Source organism: Archocentrus centrarchus, unplaced genomic scaffold (genome assembly GCF_007364275.1).
Source record: "Archocentrus centrarchus isolate MPI-CPG fArcCen1 unplaced genomic scaffold, fArcCen1 scaffold_65_ctg1, whole genome shotgun sequence".
NCBI classification, from domain to species: domain Eukaryota; kingdom Metazoa; phylum Chordata; class Actinopteri; order Cichliformes; family Cichlidae; genus Archocentrus; species Archocentrus centrarchus.
This window is the reverse complement of record NW_022060282.1, coordinates 23,204-46,749: the sequence shown is the minus strand read 5'-3', so window position 1 is coordinate 46,749 and position 23,546 is coordinate 23,204. Positions and strand designations below refer to the sequence as shown.

Sequence of the window (23,546 nt, the reverse complement as noted above, 5' to 3'; positions counted from 1 at the left end):
AAAGTGATTGTTCCAACATTGGTAGTTGAGAACCAGAATGAAGAACTGATTGTTGGCAGTAACCTGCTAAGATATATTGTTGACAGGTTTAAGGTGAAGAGTGATCTTCAGAACCAGGGCTCCACAGCACCCAGTGACAGTCGTGATGTGGGGCAGAGGTTGTTAAGCTTGTTTTCAAGGATGGAAAATGGTGATGAAGATATCCAAGATGCGGTCGGAACTGCTAAAATTAAACGAGCTGTTACACTTGAGCCCATGACAGAGCACCTGATTTGGGGCAAGCTGCCGCGGGTTGATACTATGTTGGTTGGAAGTACTGTTGTTGCGGAGCCAACAACAGCAAGATCTAAACCACGGACAGTCTTAGTGGGGAGGTCGGTGTCTATCTTAAGAGGTGATGGCTGGCTCCCGCTAAAGGTGATTAATCCGTCTAACAAGCCAGTTACTCTGAAACGTAACGCTAAGTTGGCGGATGTGTCTATTTGCAGTTCAGTGCAAGTGTTCGCTGATTCCCAAATCGGTATCCAACAACAAGTACAGGTGCCGCTTGATGATGGTATGAGACACAGCCTGGTTTCGGAGACCTCCACCTTACCAGATCATCCTCACCCTGTGACAACAGGTGTAACCGACCCTCCCCAGTCAAAGCTAAGTGAACTGGGACTCTCTGATGTAGACATTGAGTCGTGTGACGTTGCCCCCGAATACAAGGCTAGACTGGCGGAACTCATAGTCGAATACCAGTCGATTTTCTCGAGGGACAAGCTAGATTGTGGTAAGGCCACTGGTTGCCTACACCGTATCAGAGTCATGGATGAGAAACCATTCCGGTTACCATGTAGACGCATACCGCCCACCCAGTATGAAAAACTGAGAGAGGTGTTGGATGAGATGGAGGAGCGTGAAATCATTCGAAAGTCTAGCAGTGAGTTTGCATCTCCACTGGTGATCATTTGGAAGAAGACGGGTGACCTGCGGATCTGCAATGATTTCCGCTGGCTCAACGCACGCACTATCAAGGATGCTCACCCGCTCCCTCATCCAGCTGATGCTCTAGCAGCCTTGGGGGGCAATGCATTTTTTTCGACCATGGATTTGACCTCTGGCTATTACAATGTGGAAGTCCATGAGGCTGATCGAAAGTACACTGCCTTTTCATCGCCATTTGGATTGTACGAGTACAATCGGATGCCTCAAGGACTTTGTAATAGTCCAGCTACATTCATGAGGATGATGTTAAATATCTTTGGGGACCAGAACTTCATGAGCTTACTGTGCTATCTGGATGATGTCTTGGTGTTTGCCCCGACAGAGAAGCTGGCACTCGAGCGTCTGAAAATGGTCTTTCAGAGGCTGCAGAACCATAACCTCAAACTCGCCCCAAAGAAATGTCACTTTCTGAAGAGGTCAGTGAAGTTTCTCGGTCATGTCATTTGTACAGATGGGATCCAGCCCGATCCTGACAAAGTGTCTGCTATCACCGCTCTAACTGAGTCAGACCTTATGGAGGATGGCACGAATATTCCTTCTCAGAGAAAGATCCGCTCCTTCCTTGGCATGGCAGTCTACTACCAGCCGTTTATTGAGGGTTGTTCTGCCATGGCCAGACCATTATTTCGACTAATCTCAGGTTCTAAAGGTCCACGTGGAGGTGGGAGGAAACGTCGCCAAGCCCGTAAACAGCTCCATGCTGAGGATTGGACTGGGGATTGTCAGCAAGCTTTCTGCCAACTTAAGCAGGCTTTGCTGGATCGGGTCATGCTGGCCCACCCGAACTTTAGTGAGCCCTTTCTGCTGTCTGTGGATGCTTCTTCTGACGGACTTGGTGCAGTCCTGTCACAGGTACCTGCTGGTGGTTCAACAGCCAGACCAATTGCCTTCGCCAGTAAATCGTTTAGTTACGCCCAGTCTAAGTATCCAGCGCATCGGCTAGAGTTTTTCGCCTTAAAGTGGGCGGTGTGTGACAAATTCCATCACTGGTTGAGAGGTCACCAATTCACCGTGTGGACAGACAATAATCCGCTGACCTATATTCTGTCCAAGGCTCGGTTAGATGCATGTGAACAGCGGTGGATCGCTAAGTTAGCGCCATTTCAGTTTGACATCAAGTTCATTCCTGGATCAAAGAATGTGGTGGCTGATGCTCTTAGCAGGCAGCCCTTCGTACAGTCTAGTACATCTCACCGTTTGACAAGAGTACCTTATGACAAGTTACTGGCAGAGGCTGCAGCGCTTGGTGCTAATGGAGTTCAGGAGGTCAGCTAACCCACCTGAAGTAGCATCTGAGTGCGGCCAACAGATATCTCAGGGTGTGGCAGTTGTTAAGTCAGGGACAGTATCATCGCTGGAGGTGGCTGCTGCACTTCATGGATGCAGTGACGGAGACGCTGTGGTGTGCCCACATGCCCTTCTCCTGCCACAGTTCTCGCAGACGGTTCTAACACCCCCGCAGGTCAACTCTGAGGTGTTCTCGCATGATGTATTGAAAGAAAAGCAGAGAACTGATGCTGTTCTGAGTAAAGTAATCTTCTTTGTGGAGAGAAAGCGGAGACCATCCCGGAGGGATCGTGCCAAGGAATCGGCTGAGGGCGTCAAGCTTTTGAGGAGCTGGGATAAGCTTGTACTGAGAGACGGAGTTCTGTACCGGGTAGCTAAAAATCCTGTCACAAAGAGAAAGACCTACCTTTTTGTTGTTCCTCACTCATTGCGCAGTAAGGTGTTACAAGGTGTTCACGATGAGGCTGGCCACCAGGGTCAGCAGCGGACATTGTATCTGACAAGACAAAGGTTTTATTGGATAGGCTTGCTGCGTGATGTTGTGGAGTATGTACGACACTGCAGACGCTGTGTAGTCAGCAAGTCACCAGAGCCTGAAGCCAGAGCCCCATTGAAAAATATAATGACCTCTGAACCTCTTGAACTGGTCAGTGTCGATTTCTGGACTGCTGAGGATTCGTCAAATCGTTCGTTGGATGTGCTAGTGGCTACTGACCACTTCACGAAGATGGCACACGCCTTCTTGTGCCCCAATCAGTCAGCCAGAGCAGTTGCGCACCAGTTATGGAACAACTACTTTTGCATTTATGGGTTTCCCAAGCGGCTACATTCGGATCAGGGGGCCAGCTTTGAGAGTTCGCTAATTGCAGAGCTATTGAATGTGGCAGGTGTGCAAAAGTCACACACTACACCTTATCACCCTATGGGAAATGGCTCGTGTGAAAGGATGAATCGGACTCTAGGTAACATGATTCGAGCGCTGCCACCAAGAGCTAAACACCGTTGGCCCGAGGCCCTGAAATCCCTGACATTCGCCTACAACTGTACAGTGCATGAAACAACTGGATATGCACCGTTTCTCCTCATGTTTGGGAGGGTGCCACGTCTTCCGGTGGATGTCATATTTGGCTCTGTACTCAGTGATCCAGAGGTGGTGGACTATGACCGCTACATTGAGTCCTTGCGGAAGGACATGAGAGAAGCCATGGCTGTAGCTCAGTCAGCGGCAACTAAACAGCTCCAGCGTCACGCTGATTTATACAACCGTAAGGTACGGGGGGTACCGGTGGAAGTAAACGATAGAGTGTTGCTGGCCAACAGAAAGGAACGTGGCAAACGGAAGCTTGCTGACCGCTGGGAAAGCACGGTGTATGTGGTGGTCGGAAAGGACAACGAGAGCCACACATTTAGGATTCAGAATCCTGTTACAGAGCAAGTGAAAGTGGTCCATCGCAACCTAATAATGCTAGTAAACTTCCTCCCTCTGTCCGAACATGACTCTGATGACCAGGAGGAGGTTGTATTGTCACCATCTTCAAGTGAACTTGACCTTAGTGTCGAGAGGTCAGTTGTCGGTGACACTATTTCTGACTCAGCAGAGTTTAGAACAAGAGTGTGGGTGTCTGAACTGCCTTTGGGAGAAGGCAGTGGGTCAAGTGCAGAGGATGCTGAGCAGTTGGAGCTGGATGAAGCGTTGGAACCTGCTGATGTCTTGTCCAGGGGCAGTGCGTTACCTCAAAGCCAGCCAGTTTTTGATCAGTTGCAACCCACTGACGAAGCTACGTTGATGGACAGCAGTTCACCAGACTATGGCTGCCCGGCATCCCTGGCAGTTTGCCCAGAGACTCTTACGGCTCCTAATACTGCCGCTCCTACCGATATACCTGCTACTGATGCTGTCACAGCAACAGTAATTGACGGTGCGACTCACCGTAGATCTAGAGCTGGGCGGTTGTTGAGACCAGTGACTAGACTTATTGAAATGATGCACCAGACACCAACATTGGTCTCATGAGTTCTTTGTTATAGATTTACAGTTTTGTTTGTTCCCATTTTTACCTTGACGAGGTTTTGTGACATTTTTGATCAATTGTCTGTTTGTCTTGCTATTCAAGAGGTGTGTTTTGCAGCTACATGTTCATTTAATATGTATATGGGCATATTTTTTTCCCCTACGTGTGTAGATAGGGTCTGGCCAACCCTTTTCTCATACTGATCCTCATGGGATAGTCTTTGTGACTGGGTAATTGTAACTGTGATTTTGATGTGATAATACCTCACCAGCAATTTTGGAAACGGTGGTTCTGTCTTGGTTTCCTGTGCATTAGAATAGCGGTTGTGCACCTTTTTGTGTGATTGTACCTGTGGTTTTATTGTATTGGTCATTTTTTTGTTGTTTTGTTTGTTGCAATGGGACAAGTGGAATTCAGCAGAGGGGAGTGTAACAGTTAATATTGTATTGGATTCCACTTGTCATTATTTTTCATTTTGGGTTTATGCATAGCGGGTGAAACGGCGCCATCTCTTGGTGGTTAGCCGCGATAAGGGTAGTGGACACAGGAACCTCGTTGCCAGTGTATGGGAGAAGAGCACGAGGTGGGTTCGCTGATATTAGCACTGTGGAAAATGTTGTGTATTATTGCTGTATGTTCATATATGATCACTGGCTAACTGTAATATGTACTTATAGCAACCAGGACACTAATGAGTTGCATATTGTACCTTTGATGAGATTAATAACATTATAACACACAGTTGGAAAAGTTCGCTAGCCTGATGCTAATGGAAAATGCCATTCCTTGTAAGGTGCTGTACCCGATGATGAGCCAATGATTCTGACCAGTACATGTTCCGTTTCATGCAGGTATTTATTTCATGATATTGTATTTTATTTCAATATAAATGTATTAGACCTCGTGGCCAGTGTATGGGAGAAGAGCACGAGGTGCTGTACCCGATGATGAGCCAATGATTCTGACCAGTACATGTTCCGTTTCATGCAGATAAAGTCAGCATTCATCTCATCCTGTCTCCTGATTGTCATTGAACACAACGCAGACACAAACTATACGACGAATGGAAACACAGAACTGGGTTATGATTATTTGGACCGAGCTGAATTAATACACGGCCAAGTTCAGCACGGTTACAAAGGCACAAGCTGGGATGATCCCCTTTCCAGTGAACTAAGGCCAGTGTGGGATAACTGGAAAGCTGACTTAAAGAATTTGGAGAAAATCACAATACCACGCTGTTATGTTCCTAAAGACTTTGGCCAAATAGCAAAAACAGAGTTGCATCATTTTTCTGACGCAAGCTTGTGCGGTTATGGTCAGTGCTCATATTTAAGACATATAAGCAAAGATGATAAAGTGCATTGTGCTTTAGTTACAGCAAAGACCAGAGTTGCTCCTATTAAGGTAACAACAATACCAAGACTCGAACTGACAGCTGCTGTTGTCTCCATCACTGCAAGCACCATGTTAAAGGATGAGCTTGGATTGACACAGATTGATGAGTATTTCTGGACGGACTCTAAGGTCGTTTTAGGCTACATCAATAACGAAGCACGTCGTTTTCACACATTTGTCTCCAATAGAGTTCAAAAGATAAGGCTCAACAGCGCCCCCCAGCAGTGGAGATATGTTTCATCTGAGCAAAATCCGGCAGATATTGCCTCCAGAGGTTCAAGTGCAAGTGAGCTCATTGCATCAGACTGGTTCAAGGGGCCACAGTTTCTGTGGAACAAAGAAATCTCACCAGCTGCAGAGATTGACATGAACGTACCACTCGGAGATCCAGAGGTTAAAAGGGTACATGCACTAAACACGCTCAAAACAGAGAAGAAAGGTTTATCAGACAAGTTGACAAAGTTTTCCTCATGGCACAAAGCCACTCAAGCCATAGCTCGACTGATTCGCTGTGCCAAGAGAGATAAAACAACAGGCCACAGTACAGTACAGGAAAGACAAAATGCACAATGTGTTATTCTAAAGGATGTACAAGCAACTGAGTATGCAGAGGAGATAAAGTTGCTCAAGAATGGAAAGGCACTTCCTCTCAAAAGCAAACTGTTTCAAATGGACACTTTTCTTGATAGTGATGGACTCCTTAAGGTGGGAGGAAGGCTCCAAGATGCTTCATTCTCCTCCGCACTGAAACATCCAATATTAGTTCCAAAGGGTCACCATGTCACTCAACTAATAATAGCTCATTTTCACAGTAAAGTGCATCACCAAGGGAAAGGATTGACAATCAATGAGATCAGGTCAAATGGAATTTGGATTCCAGGCATCAACAAAGCTGTTGCAAACTTCATACACCAATGTGTAAAATGTCGCAGACTCCGAAGAGGCACAGAGGAACAGAAAATGTCTGAGTTCCCAAGACAGCGCTTAGAGCCATCCCCACCATTTACATTTTGTGGAATGGACTGTTTCGGTCCCTTTCTAACCAAACAAGCTCGCAAAGTGCACAAACGTTATGGACTTCTTTTTACATGCCTTTGTTGCAGAGCAGTCCACATAGAAATGTTGGACGACATGACAACAGATGCTTTCATCAATGCGCTCCGCTGTTTTATAGCTATAAGAGGAGCAGTCAGTGAGATAAGGTGCGATCAAGGAAGCAACTTTGTTGGAGCAAAAAATGAACTGCAGGAAGCCCTAAAACAAGTGGACTCTAATCGCATTATCACATTTCTGGCCGAGAAACAGTGTGACTTCAAAATGCACACTCCTCATTCAAGCCATACAGGAGGTGTATGGGAAAGGCAAATCAGGACAGTTCGAAACATTCTGCGCTCAACAGCTTCACTTTCATTAGGCAGAATGGATGACGCATCATTAAGGACATTCTTTTATGAGGCAATGGCGATTGTGAACAGCAGGCCTCTTACAGTGGACAACCTCAGTGACCCAAACAGCCCCGAGCCTTTGACCCCAAATCACCTGCTTACTATGAAGTCAAAGGTAGCCTTGCCTCCACCAGGTAAATTCATCAAAGAGGACATTTATGCACGGAAAAGATGGCGGCAGGTGCAGTACCTATCAGAACAGTTTTGGTCACGTTGGAAAAGGGAGTATCTCTCCAACATTGCAACGAGACAGAAATGGCACACTCCAAGGAGAAATTTGAAGGTTGGAGATGTTGTCATGGAGAAGATGAATGATTTGCCTCGCAATGAATGGAGACTAGCACGTGTAATGGAAACAGTGACTGACAAAGACGGACTTGTAAGGAAGGTAAAGATTCGCTTTGGAGAAAGGAAGATGGAGAAAGGACAGTGTTCCAGTAAACCTTCCATAGTGGAACGCCCGGTGCAGAAACTGGTTCTGCTATTAGAGACTGTTTAACTACAATTTACAGTTTAAGGTTCTTTCTTATGTGCTATGTGTTTTCATAGAGTTAAGGTTACAGGTCATTTCTTCATTAGGAAATCATTATCGCTCCATTTGTTTACCAGTTAAGTTCTAATGATTTGGTGGGAGTGTAACTGACCTGATATTTTCTTTATGGTAAATTGATTAATGAGTGTTTGTTATTCTGCTGCAGCAGTAACGCCGCTAATGCTTTTATTTTGAAAGGCTCAGAACGACAAGGCCGTAAATCGATTGTCGCAAACTGCAGCAGTAGCGCGAGGTCCAGTGTACAGAGAGAAGGTGCACTCCACGGTAAAGGACGGAGAAAAGAATTGTTAAGGCATAATTTTAAGTTGTAAATGGTTGCTCAGCACCTGGTTGATGAGGGAACAAGGTTGGTATTTGCATTTTGTTGTGTCAATGCATATATAGTTATAGTTCACGAAGCATACAGATTGCTATTAAGTGTTGCAATTACGTTCGCATCCACTAGAGGGTGCTCATGTAAATTAGTCATGCTAAGGTTTACAAGCTTCGGTGTTGTGTTGTGTAAAGTCATAGAATGTTGGAACATGGCATATCTCGTTTTAGTTTCATGGTGCAGGAAATAATAGAAAACAATGTTAAAAGGTTGTAATTTAAAGCAAAGGAAAAGGTTAAAGGCAACATACTGTTTGAGTTATTAATGTATATTTATTCTGTATATTTTGTAGCTCTTACGGTGTGTTCACGTGCAAGGCATTTCAAATAAAAGGATCGTGAACCATCAGTTAAAGAGACCATCTTTTCAACCGGGACGCTACAGGGGCGTGGAAAAACATCTCAGCATCCACTCGTGTTAAAGGATCTTTTTTTTTTTCCAAATGACGGAAATCTGTTACAGCGATGTTGAACTAATGTGGAGGAAATGCTCCGCTTACACGGAGACACCTGAGCTGCAGAGTTGAAACGAAACATCAAAGCAACAAATTTGTGTCGAGGATTTTTAATAATTGAATTGAGTTACTCCAAGAAATATTTCAGCCCTAAAACTTGCATTCAATTTTTAGTTTGTGTATCAAATTAATGAAGGTTGGTATTTACCTTTCATGCTGGGATTATTTGTTGAATCGGAAGCCTGAAATTTTCCTTTGATCTTCATTTTCCCTCTTACTTCTCTTCGTGTTCATGCCGGTTGTTATTTCGATTTATGCAGCGCACGCATGACCATAGTCAGATCAAAGTACACATTGTGAATGAAACTGTCCGTGCTCTGTGGTAGATTACAAACTGAGGTGAAATGATACAGGCATAAGCAGCGATAATAGCAGCGACCTAGCAGGGGCGGAGTCTCCTTTGAGAGGCAGAGGAGCGCAATCTTTGTTGGATTTGAATCAGTACGTTTTGTATCCAATAAAAGCAAAGATGTTACCAAATAAATTGGACAATATTCTGTCAATTCAGTGATATTTCCAGAGCTGTGGTCTTGACTGGTCTTGAAACAAAATCCCGAGTCCGCAAGGTCCGAGTCCATGACAAGACCGAGACCATCAAAAAGCGGTCTTGAGACCAAGACCGATCTCGAGTACTACAACACTGGTAAATGTTGCTAAAACCTTCAAGCTTTTAGTTTGACTTTGACTTTTCATTTTCTCTCATATTTCTGAGATATTTCATATTTTTAAAAGACTTTTAAACAGTTTTTTTTATCAAATTAAAATTATAGACTCTTGTCTTGGGAGAAATTATTTTGTGGGTGCCAGCATATCATAAAATCATATAAAGCACTAAATAAAAATCATAATATTTGTGCCAAAGTCTCTCAGAGATGAACCCCAGTTATGTTTTATGAATTGCACACTTTTAATGTGCAGTGGAATTTGCACTTTTTGGTGGGACATGATTTTGCCAAAGTCTCAAGAATCAGAAGTTTACTGTTAATCTATTGGCATGATTTGTTCTTCCAATGGCTATATATTTGTATACTAATACGACTGTATATTTAATTAATGATCATTCAGACTAAACAATCAGTCAAACCACAATAGTCTGCTAAAGCACAATAGGAAACTGAATCAATAATAACATAATTGTCACAGTCCGGGGTCCTTTGGACCCCGTGTGTTTTTTTTTGCTTTATCATGTCTGTTCTGTTTTGGGTTTTTTTGGTTGTGAAGTTTAATTGTTATTTCTAGTCCCCGGTGTTCTCTCTGTATTCTGTGTCAGGTCTGCGTCTCTGTTCCATCGTCTTACTTCCTGTTGTGGTGGCCACATATATGCACATTTCACACCAGAATGCCCCAAGCTCTTATTGCGAAGAGAGAGACCGGAATAGATCTGGAAAAGGCGGGAGAGAGAGGCCTGGAATAAAAGGGCTTGACTCCTCCTTTTGCAGGAGTTATATTTTGAGTTCTAGCTTGTTGTGAGTTTTACCGCCAATAAAGCTGAGACTACATACCTGCTCGTGTCTCCTTCCACCGACTCCTACATTGGTGACCCCGACTAAAGAACATGTCTGCTGACGACAGCTCAACGGCCGCGGCCGCTGTTTCCTCACCAGCCGCTGCCGTTTCCTCACCAGCCGCCGCTGTTTCTCCCGCTATTTTTGCGGCCACGGTCAAGCTCCCGGAGTTCTGGCAGCACGATCCAGAGCCTTGGTTCCAGCATGTGGAGGCCCAGTTTCACCTCCGCGGGATCACCTCAGACGACACCAAGTATTACCATGTCGTCGCGGCGCTGGACTCTGCTTCTACCCGCCGGCTGATGGGACTGCTCCGGAACCCGCCGCCTGCTAACAAGTATGGAGCGCTGAAGGAGAACCTGCTGCGGATTTATCAGCTTTCAGACGAAGAGCGGGCTGATCGCCTGTTGTCCCTGAATGGCTTGGGAGATGGTAAACCCTCCGAGCTGATGGAGCACATGCTGGCTCTGCTCGGCCCGGGCGACGCTTCGTTTCTCTTTACGCATCTGTTCCTGCGCCAGCTCCCCCCTCCCGTACGCACCGCGCTAGCCAGCTCCGCTCTGATACGGGCCAAGGATTACCGCGGGCTAGCTGAAGAGGCGGACAAGATTTTGCTGGCATCCAGGCATTCCGGTGTGCATGCACTTTTATCGAGTGCGGCTCTACAAGGGACGGAGACTAGAGAAGCTGGTGCTGTGGCCGCCGTCGCAGAGCGCCGGAGGAAGGAGAGCGTGCTCTGCTTCTATCATCGCCGGTTCGGAGTGAAGGCGAAGCGCTGCATTCCGCCGTGTACCTTCCAGCACCAGGGAAACGAGAGGGCCGGTGCTCACTAGCAGCTGTGTGCGCTGGCAGCTCGGACAAGCTGCTCTTCATTGAGGACACTGCTTCGGGACGCCGTCTGCTTGTGGACTCGGGTGCTCAGCGTAGCATCATGCCGGCTTCAGCTGCGGACGCCTTGGGACAATGTCACGGACCCCTGCTGGACGCGGCGAACGGTACCCCCATTCGCACATATGGAATGAGGTTGGTGACTGTGTGTTTCAAGGGACGTCAGTTTAACTGGGACTTTGTGATAGCGTCTGTGTCAGTACCTATACTCGGCGCTGATTTCTTGTGTGCTTTCAGGTTGTTGGTCGATGTAGCTAATAGGTGCTTGATAGATGCTGTGTCTTTTGATACCTACCCCTGTGCACTTGGTAGTCCTGGCCCCCTGCCCCTCGCTAACATGCTTGCCACAGGTGATGAGTACCAGCGTTTGCTTGCCGAGTTTCCCACCCTCACGGTTCCCACCTTCTCTGCAGCCGTAGCTAAACATGGTGTGGAGCATTACATTACCACTGTGGGTCCGCCGGTTTTTGCGCGTGCACGCCCTCTCGATGCCCCGAAGTTAGCGATAGCCAGGGAGGAGTTTGCAAACATGGAGCGCCTTGGTATTGTGCGCCGCTCAAACAGCCCGTGGGCGTCCCCGTTGCACATGGTCCCTAAAGCTGACGGTGGGTGGCGCCCTTGTGGGGATTTTAGGCGCCTTAATAATGCGACGACTAATGACAGGTACCCGGTTCCCCACATTCAAGATTTTTCGGTTCATCTTGCGGGGGCAACTATTTTTTCAAAGGTGGATTTGGTGAGGGGATACCATCAGGTTCCTGTCCATCCGCGTGATGTGCCCAAGACCGCGGTTATCACTCCTTTTGGCCTTTTCGAGTTTTTGCGAATGCCCTTCGGTCTGAAGGGCGCGGCACAGACGTTTCAGCGCCTCATGGACTCCGTTTTGCGTGGTATGCCATTTTTGTTCGTCTATCTGGATGACATACTGGTTGCCAGCCCTTCCGCCGCGGAGCATTCAGTGCACCTCCGCCAGTTGTTTGAGCGTCTCAGTGAGCACGGTTTGATTGTGAATCCAGCTAAATGCCAGTTCGGTCTGCCGGCCATAGAGTTTTTGGGACACCTCGTTTCGCCCCAAGGGGCGTTTCCCCTGCCCGCTAAGGTGGAGGCGGTTTCTGCTTTTCCGCGCCCTTCCTCAGTGAAGCCCCTGCAGGAGTTTTTGGGGATGGTGAACTTTTATAACCGTTTCATCCCCCGGGCTGCTCACCTCATGCACCCTCTGTACAATGCACTTAAGGGCAAGAAAGGCAACCAAGAGATAGAGTGGACACCTGAGCGGGTGCAGGCATTTGACAGTGCCAAAGCTGCTCTTGCCAACGCTGCCCTGCTGGCCCACCCGTCTCCCGAGGCGCCTGTTGCCCTTACTACCGATGCCTCCGATTTTGCAGTCGGGGCCGTGTGCGAACAATGGGTGGGTGGTGCTTGGCAGCCCCTCGCCTTTTTTAGCAGGAAGCTTCGGGATGCGGAGAGAAAGTACAGTACGTTTGACAGGGAGCTCCTTGCCCTTTTTCTCGCGACGCGTCATTTCCGGTTCCTGCTTGAGGGCCGTGACTTTACCGCTTTTGTAGACCACAAACCTCTCACATTTGCCATGGCAAAGGTTTCAGAACCATGGACTGCACGGCAGCAACGGCAGCTTTCTGCTATTTCAGAGTTTACCACTGACATTCAGCACGTCGCCGGCAAGTGTAATCGGGTGGCTGACTGTCTGTCCAGGGCGCAGGTTAGCTCTGTGCATTTGGGAGTGGACTACTCTGCCATGGCTGCCGACCAACTTACGGATACGGAGATTCAGGCTTTTAAGGTGGCCGAGTCCAGTTTGCGTTTGGAAGATGTCTCATTTCAGGATAGTGGCGTAACCCTACTTTGCGACGTCTCATTGGGCAGGCCTCGCCCCTTGGTTCCTGCTTGCTGGCGTCGGCGGGTTTTTGAGGCAGTTCATTCTCTTTCGCACCCAGGAGTTAAAGCCTCAGTTAAGTTGGTAGGGGCCAAGTTTGTGTGGCCCGGCCTCCGGAAAGAGGTCAGGGCGTGGGCTTCCTCATGTGTTGCTTGTCAGCGCGCCAAAGTGCAACGACACACCAAATCCCCTCTGGAGCACTTTCCCATACCCCAGAGAAGGTTCGAACATGTCCATGTAGACCTGGTAGGTCCATTTCCCCCTTCCCGGGGTTTCACCCATCTCCTGACAATGGTGGACAGGACGACTCGGTGGCCTGAAGCAGTTCCTTTGGCGTCAACCACCTCAGCAGATGTTGCTCGTGCGTTCGTCTCCTCCTGGGTATCTCGGTTTGGCGTACCGCTTGACTTGACATCTGACAGGGGTCCTCAGTTCACGTCTGAGCTGTGGACTGCTGTGGCGGAGAACCTTGGCGTCAGACTCCATCGCACTACCGCGTACCACCCGCAGGCCAATGGCCTTTGCGAGAGGTTCCACCGTACTATGAAGGCTGCCTTACGGGCTGCGCTGGTGGACAGCAGCTGGGTTGACCGCCTTCCTTGGGTCCTGCTGGGCCTGCGTGCGACACCTAAGGAGGACCTGCAGTCTTCTTCAGCTGAGCTGGTCCTGGGCCAGCCTTTGAGGGTTCCAGGGGAATTCCTTCCTGGTGCATCTGCTTCGGGGGCCGACAAAAGGAGCGGGCCGGTTTTCCCGGGGAATGATAGGTTTTTGGCCCCAGTAGCGGTGCATCACTGCCTTCCACAGTCATATGTGCCAAAGGACCTGATGTCTGCCAAGTACGTTTTTATCCGCCATGACGCGCACCGTTCTCCACTTCGACCTCCTTATGATGGTCCATTCCGTGTGCTAGAGGTGGGACCTAAGGATTTTTTGGTTGAGCTGGGAGGTAGTCAGGAGCGGGTTTCGGTGGATCGCCTTAAGCCTGCTCACATGTTTCCGAATGGTCCTATTGAGTTGGCCCAACCTCCGCGCCGCGGTCGTCCTCCCGTTTCTATGCCTCACTCGGAGGACCTGCCCCCAGCTGCTGTTTTTTCCCCTGCGAGGGGGCAGTCTCGCCGTAGTCGGGGCTATGCCCCTCCCTCGTTTTCACCACCTGTGGTCGCCAAGCACAGCCGTAGCGGCCGCCTCGTTCAACCCCCTAGGAGATACTCTTGATGTGGTATTTTATTTTTGCTATGTTGAGTTGAAAATGGTTGCTGTTTTTATTATTGTATTGTTTGCCATTCTGTGTGTTCAGGGGGGGCCTGTGTGGTGGCCACATATATGCACATTTCACACCAGAATGCCCCAAGCTCTTATTGCGAAGAGAGAGACCGGAATAGATCTGGAAAAGGCGGGAGAGAGAGGCCTGGAATAAAAGGGCTTGACTCCTCCTTTTGCAGGAGTTATATTTTGAGTTCTAGCTTGTTGTGAGTTTTACCGCCAATAAAGCTGAGACTACATACCTGCTCGTGTCTCCTTCCACCGACTCCTACACTGTTTTATTTTTATAGTCGTCCAGTCCCGATCTCTTGTGTTTAGTTTTGCTTCCCCTGGTCTCGTCAGTGTTATCAGCGTCACCTGTGTTCCCACCTGTTTCCTCTTCCCTCATCAGTCCTCCTTTGTATTTAAGTCCAGTGTTTTCAGTGCCTGTTGTCGTCTATGTCTCCTGCTGTGTGTCCTGGTCTGCTTTCGAATTAAGTCTGGTATTTTTTCGTATTGAGTTTTGCCACTAGCTCTGCCTAGTCCGGCTTTTTGTTCAGCACCTGTAATAAAGTAGAATAGTGACGGCAAAACGAGGCTTTCTGAAGCTCCGAACCTTTTTGAACCATTGCGTCAAAAATTGGTTCGCTACTCGAAGGTTCATTCAGTGCTCTTGGGTGACATCTGCTGGCCACAGTGGTTGTTGCACAGCCAAATGAAGCCCTGCAGGTGTGACGCAACTTTCATCTGTATAATAACACCTCTTAACGTGTGTTGGGACAATTCCTCAAATGACCTGCAATCCAACTGTGTTTTATGTATTTGTTCTTTGTAGCCCATATGTAAAAATCTGCCTGAGTAATTCCATCTATGAAATGATTTAAAAAAAAAAAAACATTTGGAAAATGGTTTGGTTTGTCACTGATTCTAAATTACATACTGGACACGGAAGACGTTCAATAATAATGAGTCAGCAGGTGAGATTGATCCGTTTCCCCCTCTTTTTTTGGTGTACAGTTATTTCCTTTGTTATTGTGCTTGATGTGCAGGAAATGTGTGCTTATGCACCTCGTTTTTTTGGAGTTTTTTTTTTAATTATTATTATTCAGGAATCATTTTTCCACAGTAGATGGGCTTCACTGGTTTCTCTTTTTAGGGACAGCTTCCCAGCCTTTGAGACCATCCTTTCACACGGAACAGAAGCAGCTGGTGTGACCAGGAAGTAAGAAAGGAAGAAAGAAACGCACCTCTTGAATGATGTGGCACTATGAGTATTATATTTGAATAAACACTGAATAGGTGTGTTGTGATCACTGCATCTTCGGCCAGTGACTTAGTTCGAGCTCATCTGTTTGCTTTTCGACACGTTGAATGTCGCTGGCCGCTAATCGCACATTTGGTCACCAATTTAAAGGTGGATGCATAATGTTATGTTTTAAATTAAATCTGACTTAGTGTCATTATGTTTTGTTGATCATAAAGTAGTTTATTAATACCCGGAATGCTCCGATGTCAACGCCGGATTCCTTTGCCTGGCGACAGAGATCGGAGAGATTAATTGCCTGTAACCTCATTATATTTTTTGGGCTATTGATGTGGTTTACGTATCAACATTTTTCTTTTCCATGCTCGTCCTACCTGCACAAGTGTCCAATGTAATTGGAAAGAAATAGATGGATGGACACGCTGAAATTATTTTACCTTATTCGGTGGCACCAAATCAAAATATTCCCATACTTGGGAAAAATGAGATGGCTCTCTTATTGAAAGTCTGCAATTCACACAAACCAGCCGTCACTGACGCACAGCAGGTTTGGTACAAGGTGTGAAACAGCGTTTCAGGCATCTTAAATACTCTGAGTATCGCGCCAAAGTTTCAAAGCTCCGCCTGTGAAATCAAACCAGTCAGCTGATTCAGTCTGAATGAAGCAGTGAGGTGGTTCGAACGTCATCAGTGACGTCAACTGAAGCACGCTCCGGCCCACTGCTTCACAAGACTAGACCTATCGAGTTCGAAGCGTGTTTCGAAGCCTCGGTGTCAGAGGTAGCATCACTAGAATTACCTTTTACCTTTGCCTGGCGTGTCCTGCATTGGGGTCCTCCTTCCTGCCTGCCACACAGATGTTTCATGACAATAATTGCCTGGCTTTTCTGACCTCTGACCTCTCTGCAGTGTTGCTCTCCTGATCCATGCTGCCTTATATCAGACAGCCCGCAGTGTGCACTCAACATTTTATACTGTGCTTAATTGTTACATTTAGTGTTGATGTGTGTGTGTGTGTGTGTGACAGAGATGAGTATGGGACACTTTTGAAAATATGAAACAAATGGGTGGCAACCCTAACTGGGGTCCACACTTTGCCTGCCTGCCACAGCAAGTTACAAATGACACAGAACATGTGATCAGCCTTTTACTATATAATTCTGTCTTCTTCCAAAACTGTCCATTAGTTACATAAATACAAAGATTATAATTAACAATGGACACACATGAACATGGCTGAATATAATGAGGAAAACAACAAGATTTTGTCTGTAGAGCACTAAAAAAAGTGAATACAGCTGAGTTTACATGTAACATTTGACAGAAAGTTCATGTTTGCACAGTCACGATCACTAAGGAAAAATTATGGTGGAAACTTTGGGACAGATGTTATTGGTCTAAACTAGGGATGGCATGATACTACTTTTTTAGGTCCGATACTGATATCGATATTTTACATTCTGCCGATACCGATACAAATCTGATCTTTTAAAAACAAAACAAAAAAAAAAGAACAATTTATTTCAAATGCCTGGATACATTTTACATAAGTCAACAGTCTCTCACACAACAAAATCAAAATCTTTTAGTTGTCCCACGTACACGACTAAGAACCAGGGAGGGGCAGAGCTTTTCAGGCAGTGGTGCCAAAGCTCTGGAACTGTTTACCACTCCAGCACCATTTAGATGACTCTTAAAAAAACAGTTGAAAACTTTTCTGTTTGACCAGGCTTTCTGTTGACTTTATTTTATTATTATTTGTTTTAATATGGTAATGTTAATATGTTTTTAAAATGGTGTTTTATCTTTTGTTTTTTTTTGATATTATGTTTTAATTATTGTACAGCACTTTGTGACTTTTTGTCTGTGAAAAGCACTAAATAAATAAACTTTACTTACTTACAACAATCGCTCTATCACCTGAATCCTGTTGCTCTTATGTAAGAAGCTGATGCATTGGCTTATGGTATGCTGCAAATTTCAGTGTGGCTGCAACTATCGCTTAATTTAGTAATCGGGTATTCTATCAATTATTCCATCAATTACCCGAGTAACTGGATAAGAAATACTTTTTTCACATTAACAGTTCATCTGCATATTTTACCTTCCGTACTGCAGTTTTTCCCTGTGTGAAACAAACAGGGTGGATGGAGCAGCTACAAAGTTCTCTTTTCTTCACTTACTCATCAGGTGGTTGATGAAGGACCTCCAGCTGTTTCCCAGTAAAGGTTTAATGGCAGTTACAGGGAAAAAAGCTTTCTTCGGCTCCATCTGAGCTCACCGGCTCCGCCTCTTTGCACTTGTGCAGACAGACTGCAGGTAAATCAGCTGACTGCTGCTGTTGTGTTATCAGTGTTTATGTTGAAAAACTGGGGGCTGTAATCTTGTAATGCTTTATATTCACAAGCATTCTCCTCAATACGTTTCTATTGCAGGTCTATATTTAGTCACTAATCAGGGATTAAAGTATAAAAACTATTTTGACGGGGAAGGGGTCCTTCCGGTACCGTTCGGTCACCAGTGCTCGCTAGCAGTATGTCCGGGAGCTGAAGTAGAGAAAAACCCTAACCCTAACCCTAACAGCTGAAATTCTCAGCACAGCGAGCACAACACACAAACACGCATAGAGCAGTGGAGGCATGGAAAAACATGTCAGCGATGATCCACTCAGTGTTAAAGGGAATCCGTCGCAGCGACGGAAAACTGAGGGGCGTTATTTCCTGATCCCCACTCCATTCCAGTAGCTGGTGGTAATGCAGCTTTAAGCTGTTTTGGTCAACCACAAACCCACAAGAAGAAGAAGACTACGGAGAACTTTAATGCAGCTAATGTGGGTTGGATCGGATTGGATTACATTTTTTATTTCTTTCCGATATCCGATCCAGTAATTTAGGCCAGGATCAGACCGATACTGAATATCGGATCGGCACATCCCTAGTTTGAACCTAAGTTAGTGTTAGAATTATGCTCTGAAAAACAGGGACATAAACTGACACTAAGGAAAAAGAAGTTATCATCCAACACATTAAAAACTCATGAGCTGCAGGACTGTTACAATAAACTAAGGGTGTGTTTGTCTCCTCTGATCTCAGTCTCACCTTCATTGCTCCTGATTCCTGCTTTGTCCAGTTTGGTGATGATGTCCTCCCTCACACCTGAGAGCTGAAACACACAGCTGTACCTGTCCCAGTCCTCATGTGTGACTGCTGAAAAGTCCAGATCAACACTCATCTGGAAGGTCTGGTCATTGTTGGGGAGGATCTCTCCTTTGTGCACACCTTCATAAAGCTCCTCACCATTTTTCTTCCAGACCAGCTCGGCTCTGTTGGGATAGAAACCTGTAGCGTGGCAGGTGACGGGAGAGGAGGAAGACCTCTGGAGGAGAGACACTGAGGGAAGGACTGCAGAGAGAGCAAAATGTTACTGCTTATCTTATTTTATTTCATTATTGTTGATAAATCTGCAGCAGCAGTAACATAAAGATGAACTATAATAACTATTCCATCCATCCATTCTCTCCCGCTTATCCAGGGCTGGTTCGCGGGGGCAGGAGCCTAAGCAAAGAAGCCCAGGCTTCCCTCTCCCCAGCCACCTCCTCCAGCTCATCTGGAGGGACCCCAAGGCGTTCCCGGGCCAGCCGAGAGATATAATCCCTCCAGCGTGTCCTGGGTCTACCACGGGGCCTCCTCCTGGTGGGACATGCCCGGACCACCTCATCCAAGAGGCGGCCAGGAGGCATCCTAATCAGATGCTCGAGCCACCTCAACTGGCTCCTTTCGATGTGGAGGAGCAGCGGTTCTACTCTGAGCCCCTCCCGGTTGGCCGCACTCCTCACCTTATCTCTAAGGGAGAGGCCAGCCACCCTTCGAAGGAAACTCATTTCTGCTGCTTGTATTCGCAATCTTATTCTTTCGGTCACTACCCAAAGCTCGTGACCATAGGTGAGGGTAGGAACTTAGATCGACCGGTAAATCGAGAGCTTAGCTTTTACACTAAGCTCCCTCTTCACCACGACAGACCGGTGCAGCGTCCGCATCACTGTAGAAGCAGCCCCGATCCGTCTGTCGATCTCCCGTTCCCTTCTCCCATCACACGTGCACAAGACCCCGAGATACTTGAACTCCTCCACTTGGGGCAAGACCTTGTTCCTGAGCCGGAGAGGGCACTCCACCCTTTTCCGGCTGAGGACCATGGCCTCAGACTTAGAGGTGCTGATTCTCATGCTGGCCGCTTCACACTCTGCTGCGAACCCTTCCACTGCGAGCTGGAGGCCACCCCCCGATTCAATTCAATTCAATTTCAATACAATTTCAATTCAATTCAATTTTATTTATATAGCGCCAAATCACAACAAAGAGTCGCCTCAAGGCGCTTTGTATTGTAGGTAAAGACCCTACAATAATACAGAGAAAACCCAACAGTCAAAAACGACCCCCTATGAGCAGCACTTGATGACAGTGGGAAGGAAAAACTCCCTTTACAGGAAGAAAACTCCAGCAGAACCAGGCTCAGGGAGGGGCAGTCATCTGCCGGGACCGGTTGGGCTGAGGGGAGAGAAAAGACATGCTGTGGAAGAGAGCCAAAGATTAATAACAATTAATGATTAAATGCAGAGTGGAGTATAAACAAAGTAAATAAGGTGAATAAAAAGAAACAGTCTATTGTGGGAACCCCCCCAACAGCCTAGGCCTATAGCAGCATAACTAAGGGCTGGTTCAGGGTCACCTGATCCAGCCCTAACTATAAGCTTGATCAAAGAGGAAATTTTTAAGCCTAGTCTTAAAAATAGAGAGGGTGTCTGTCTCCCGAATCCAAGCTGGAAGCTGGATCCACAGAAGTGGGGCCTGAAAGCTGAAGGCTCTGCCTCCCATTCTACTCTTAAGTATCCTAGGAACCACAGGTAAGCCAGCAGTCTGAGAGTGAAGTGCTCTGTTGGGGTGATATGGTACTATGAGGTCTTTGAGATAAGATGGGGCCTGATTATTCAAGACCTTGTATGTGAGGAGAAGGATTTTAAATTCTATTCTAGATTTAACAGGGAGCCAATGAAGAGAAGCCAATATGGGAGAAATCTGCTCTCTCTTTCTAGTCCCTGTCAGTACTCTAGCTGCAGCATTTTGGATCAGCTGAAGGCTTTTCAGGGAGCTTTTAGGACAGCCTGATAATAACGAATTACAATAGTCCAGCCTAGAAGTAATAAATGCATGGATTAGCTTTTCAGCATCACTCTGAGAAAGGATGTTTCTAATTTTAGAAATATTGCGCAAATGCAAAAAAGCGGTCCTACATATTTGTTTAATATGTGCATTGAAGGACATATCCTGGTCAAAAATGACTCCAAGATTTCTCACAGTGTTACTGGAGGCCAAAGTAATGCCATCCAGAGTAAGTATCTGGTTAGACACCATGTTTCTAAGATTTGTGTGGCCGAGTACAAGAATTTCAGTTTTATCTGAATTTAGAAGCAGGAAATTAGAGGTCATCCAGGCCTTAATGTCTTTAAGACATTCCTGCAGTTTAACTAATTGATGTGTGTCATCTGGCTTCATTGATAGGTAACGCTGAGTGTCATCTGCATAACAATGAAAATTGATGCAATGCTTTCTAATAATACTGCCTAAGGGAAGCATGTAAAGAAATATCTGTTTACTTCGAGTGTTTCTTTTCCTCATTTGCAGCCGCTTACTAACAATCATGAATTAGGATACAGGCCTAATGTGTGAAGAAAGTATCATCAAATAGATTACTTTAACATATTTCGCTTTTAAAATGGAGTTGAGTAAAATGTATATTTTTTAGGCTGTAAGGATTGGCTAGTTTTTCAAAAGACGATTCACAACGAACCTATTTTAACCCTTAGACACGGCGTTATAAATTTGCTGTTGCCAGAATGGCAATGACCAAGTCGTAGTGCATTATTCAAGGCCCTGTGTTATGTCATATTATAGTGTAGTACGGTAGTTAACTTTTCAATGACTATTACAGCGTTCCACTGGTGGAGATATAGTGCAACAGATGTCGCCACGACAGCGCAGGTGGCTGAGCCTTTATCAATGCTGTGTGGAGATGAACCGTATTGTTTTCCAACAGCAATTGTAAAATAGCTTGGTATAATTCCATGAACAATACAGGAATATTCGAATTATATTTGTTAAGGGAGTGTTGAGGAACGATACAACACCGCATAGCTCGAGCACTCGAATGCCGAGATGTAGGTTTTATTGCGTTAATCAAGCCAACGTTGTCCCCTACTGGGCATAACAGGACATAGCTGGAAAGCTACCTCTACAATATCAGAATAGGTTAAGCCCGACACAGGCTACAGAAGGCCTAATTAAAATAAAAAAACAAAAAACCTTTTTACCGGGATTCCCGGGAAATGGCTCATCTTTTCTCGGGATATGATTCATGTCATTTTCGGGAAAAATATTAAACCCTACTGAGGTCCAACAGGACAAGAACAGAGATGAGTCCACTGTCAGAGGCTGTAAGAAGATCATTTGTAACCTTCACTAATGCTGTTTCTGTACTGTGATGAATTCTGAAACCTGACTGAAACTCTTCAAATAAACCGTTCCTCTGCAGATGATCAGTTAGCAGAAGCCAACAGAATCGCATCATCTGAAAAGAGCAGAGATGAGACTCTGAGGCCACCAAGGAAGAAGCCTTCTGTCACCTGGCTAAACCTAGAAATTCTGTCCATAAAAATTATGAACAGAATCGGTGACAAAGGGCAGCCCTGACGGAGTCCAACACCCACAGGAAACGAATCCGACTTATTACCGGCTATACGGACCAAGCTCTCACTGCAGTTGTACAAAGACTGAATGGCCTGCAACAACGGGCCAGATACCCCATACTCCCGCAGGACCTCCCAAAGGACACCTCGAGGGACACGTCGAATGCCTTCTCCAAGTCCACAAAGCACATGTAGACTGGTTGGGCAAACTCCCATGCACACTCGAATATCCTTGAGAGGATAAAGAGCTGGTCCAGCGTTCCGCGACTAGGACGGAAACCGCATTGTTCCTCCTGGATCCGAGGTTTGACTAACGGATGGACCCTCCTTTCCAGCACCCTGGCATAGACCTTACCGGGGAGGCTGAGGAGTGTGATCCCCCGAAAGTTGGAGCACACCCTCTGGTCTCCCTTCTTAAAGATGGGGACCACCACCCTGGTCTGCCAATCCAATGGCATTGCCCCAGATCTCCACACGATGTTGCAGAGGCTTGTCAACCAAGACAGCCCTACAACATCCAGAGCCTTCAGGAACTCAGGGCGAATCTCGTCCACCCCAGGGGCCTTGCCACCAAGGAGTTGTTTAACTGCCTCAGTGACCTCACCCCCAGTGATGGTCAAGTCATCTCCCTCGTCTCCAGACTCTGCTTCCACTACAGAAGGCATGTCAGTGGGATTCAGGAGGTCCTCGAAGTATTCCTTCCACCGTCCGACTATAGCCTCAGTTGAAGTCAGCAGCACCCCACCCGCACTGCTTTCCCCTCCTGAGTCGCCTGATGGTTTGCCAGAATCGCTTCGATGCCGTCCGAAAGTCTTGTTCCATAGCCTCACCAAACTCCTCCCACACCCAAGTTTTTGCTTCGGCCACTGCCTGAGCTGCATTACCGCTTGGTCTGCCGATACCTGTCAGCTGCCTCCGGAGTCCCACAGGCTAATCAAGCCCGATGGGACTCTTTCTTCAGCTTAATGGTTCCCTTCACCTCCGGTGACCACCATCTGGTTACCACCACGACAGGCACCAACCACCTTGCAGCCACAGCTCTGAGCAGCAGCCTCAACAATGGAGGTGTGGAACATGGTCCATTCGGACTCAATGTCCTCAGGCTCCCTCAGAATGCTGTAGAAGTTCTGCCAGAGGTGGGAGTTGCTTTCTTCTTGCTCTTGACGGAGACGGTCGCATTCTATCTCTCTCCCTGCCCTCCCTGTCTCTCCTGCTTGCTGCTTGCTGTGAGAGCGTCTCTTACACACTGTCCGAATAAGAATAAGATTGAGAGCAACATGGATCTGGCAAACTGGGCCCTCAACACCATTGATCGAATTTTTTCCACTATGAGATCGGGGAAAGGGGAGCCTGCGTGTCCGAGTGGAACAGACCCGGTTGGATACGTGATCGATTCTTGGAGCTCGTGGAGACCTGTGTGCTTCTCAGCCCTCGAGGTTGAA

General features: G+C 46.7%; 1 protein-coding gene across 1 annotated transcript in view; it reads right to left on the bottom strand.

Moving 5' to 3' along the window:
- The window catches only part of LOC115777705 (H-2 class I histocompatibility antigen, Q9 alpha chain-like), a 75,949-nt gene that overhangs the window by 31,977 nt on the left and 20,426 nt on the right, over nt 1–23,546 (bottom strand). The window contains exon 4 of the mRNA XM_030725668.1: nt 18,464–18,766. Within this exon, the coding sequence (XP_030581528.1) occupies nt 18,464–18,766 (303 nt within the window). The remainder of the gene's footprint in view (nt 1–18,463; nt 18,767–23,546) is intronic.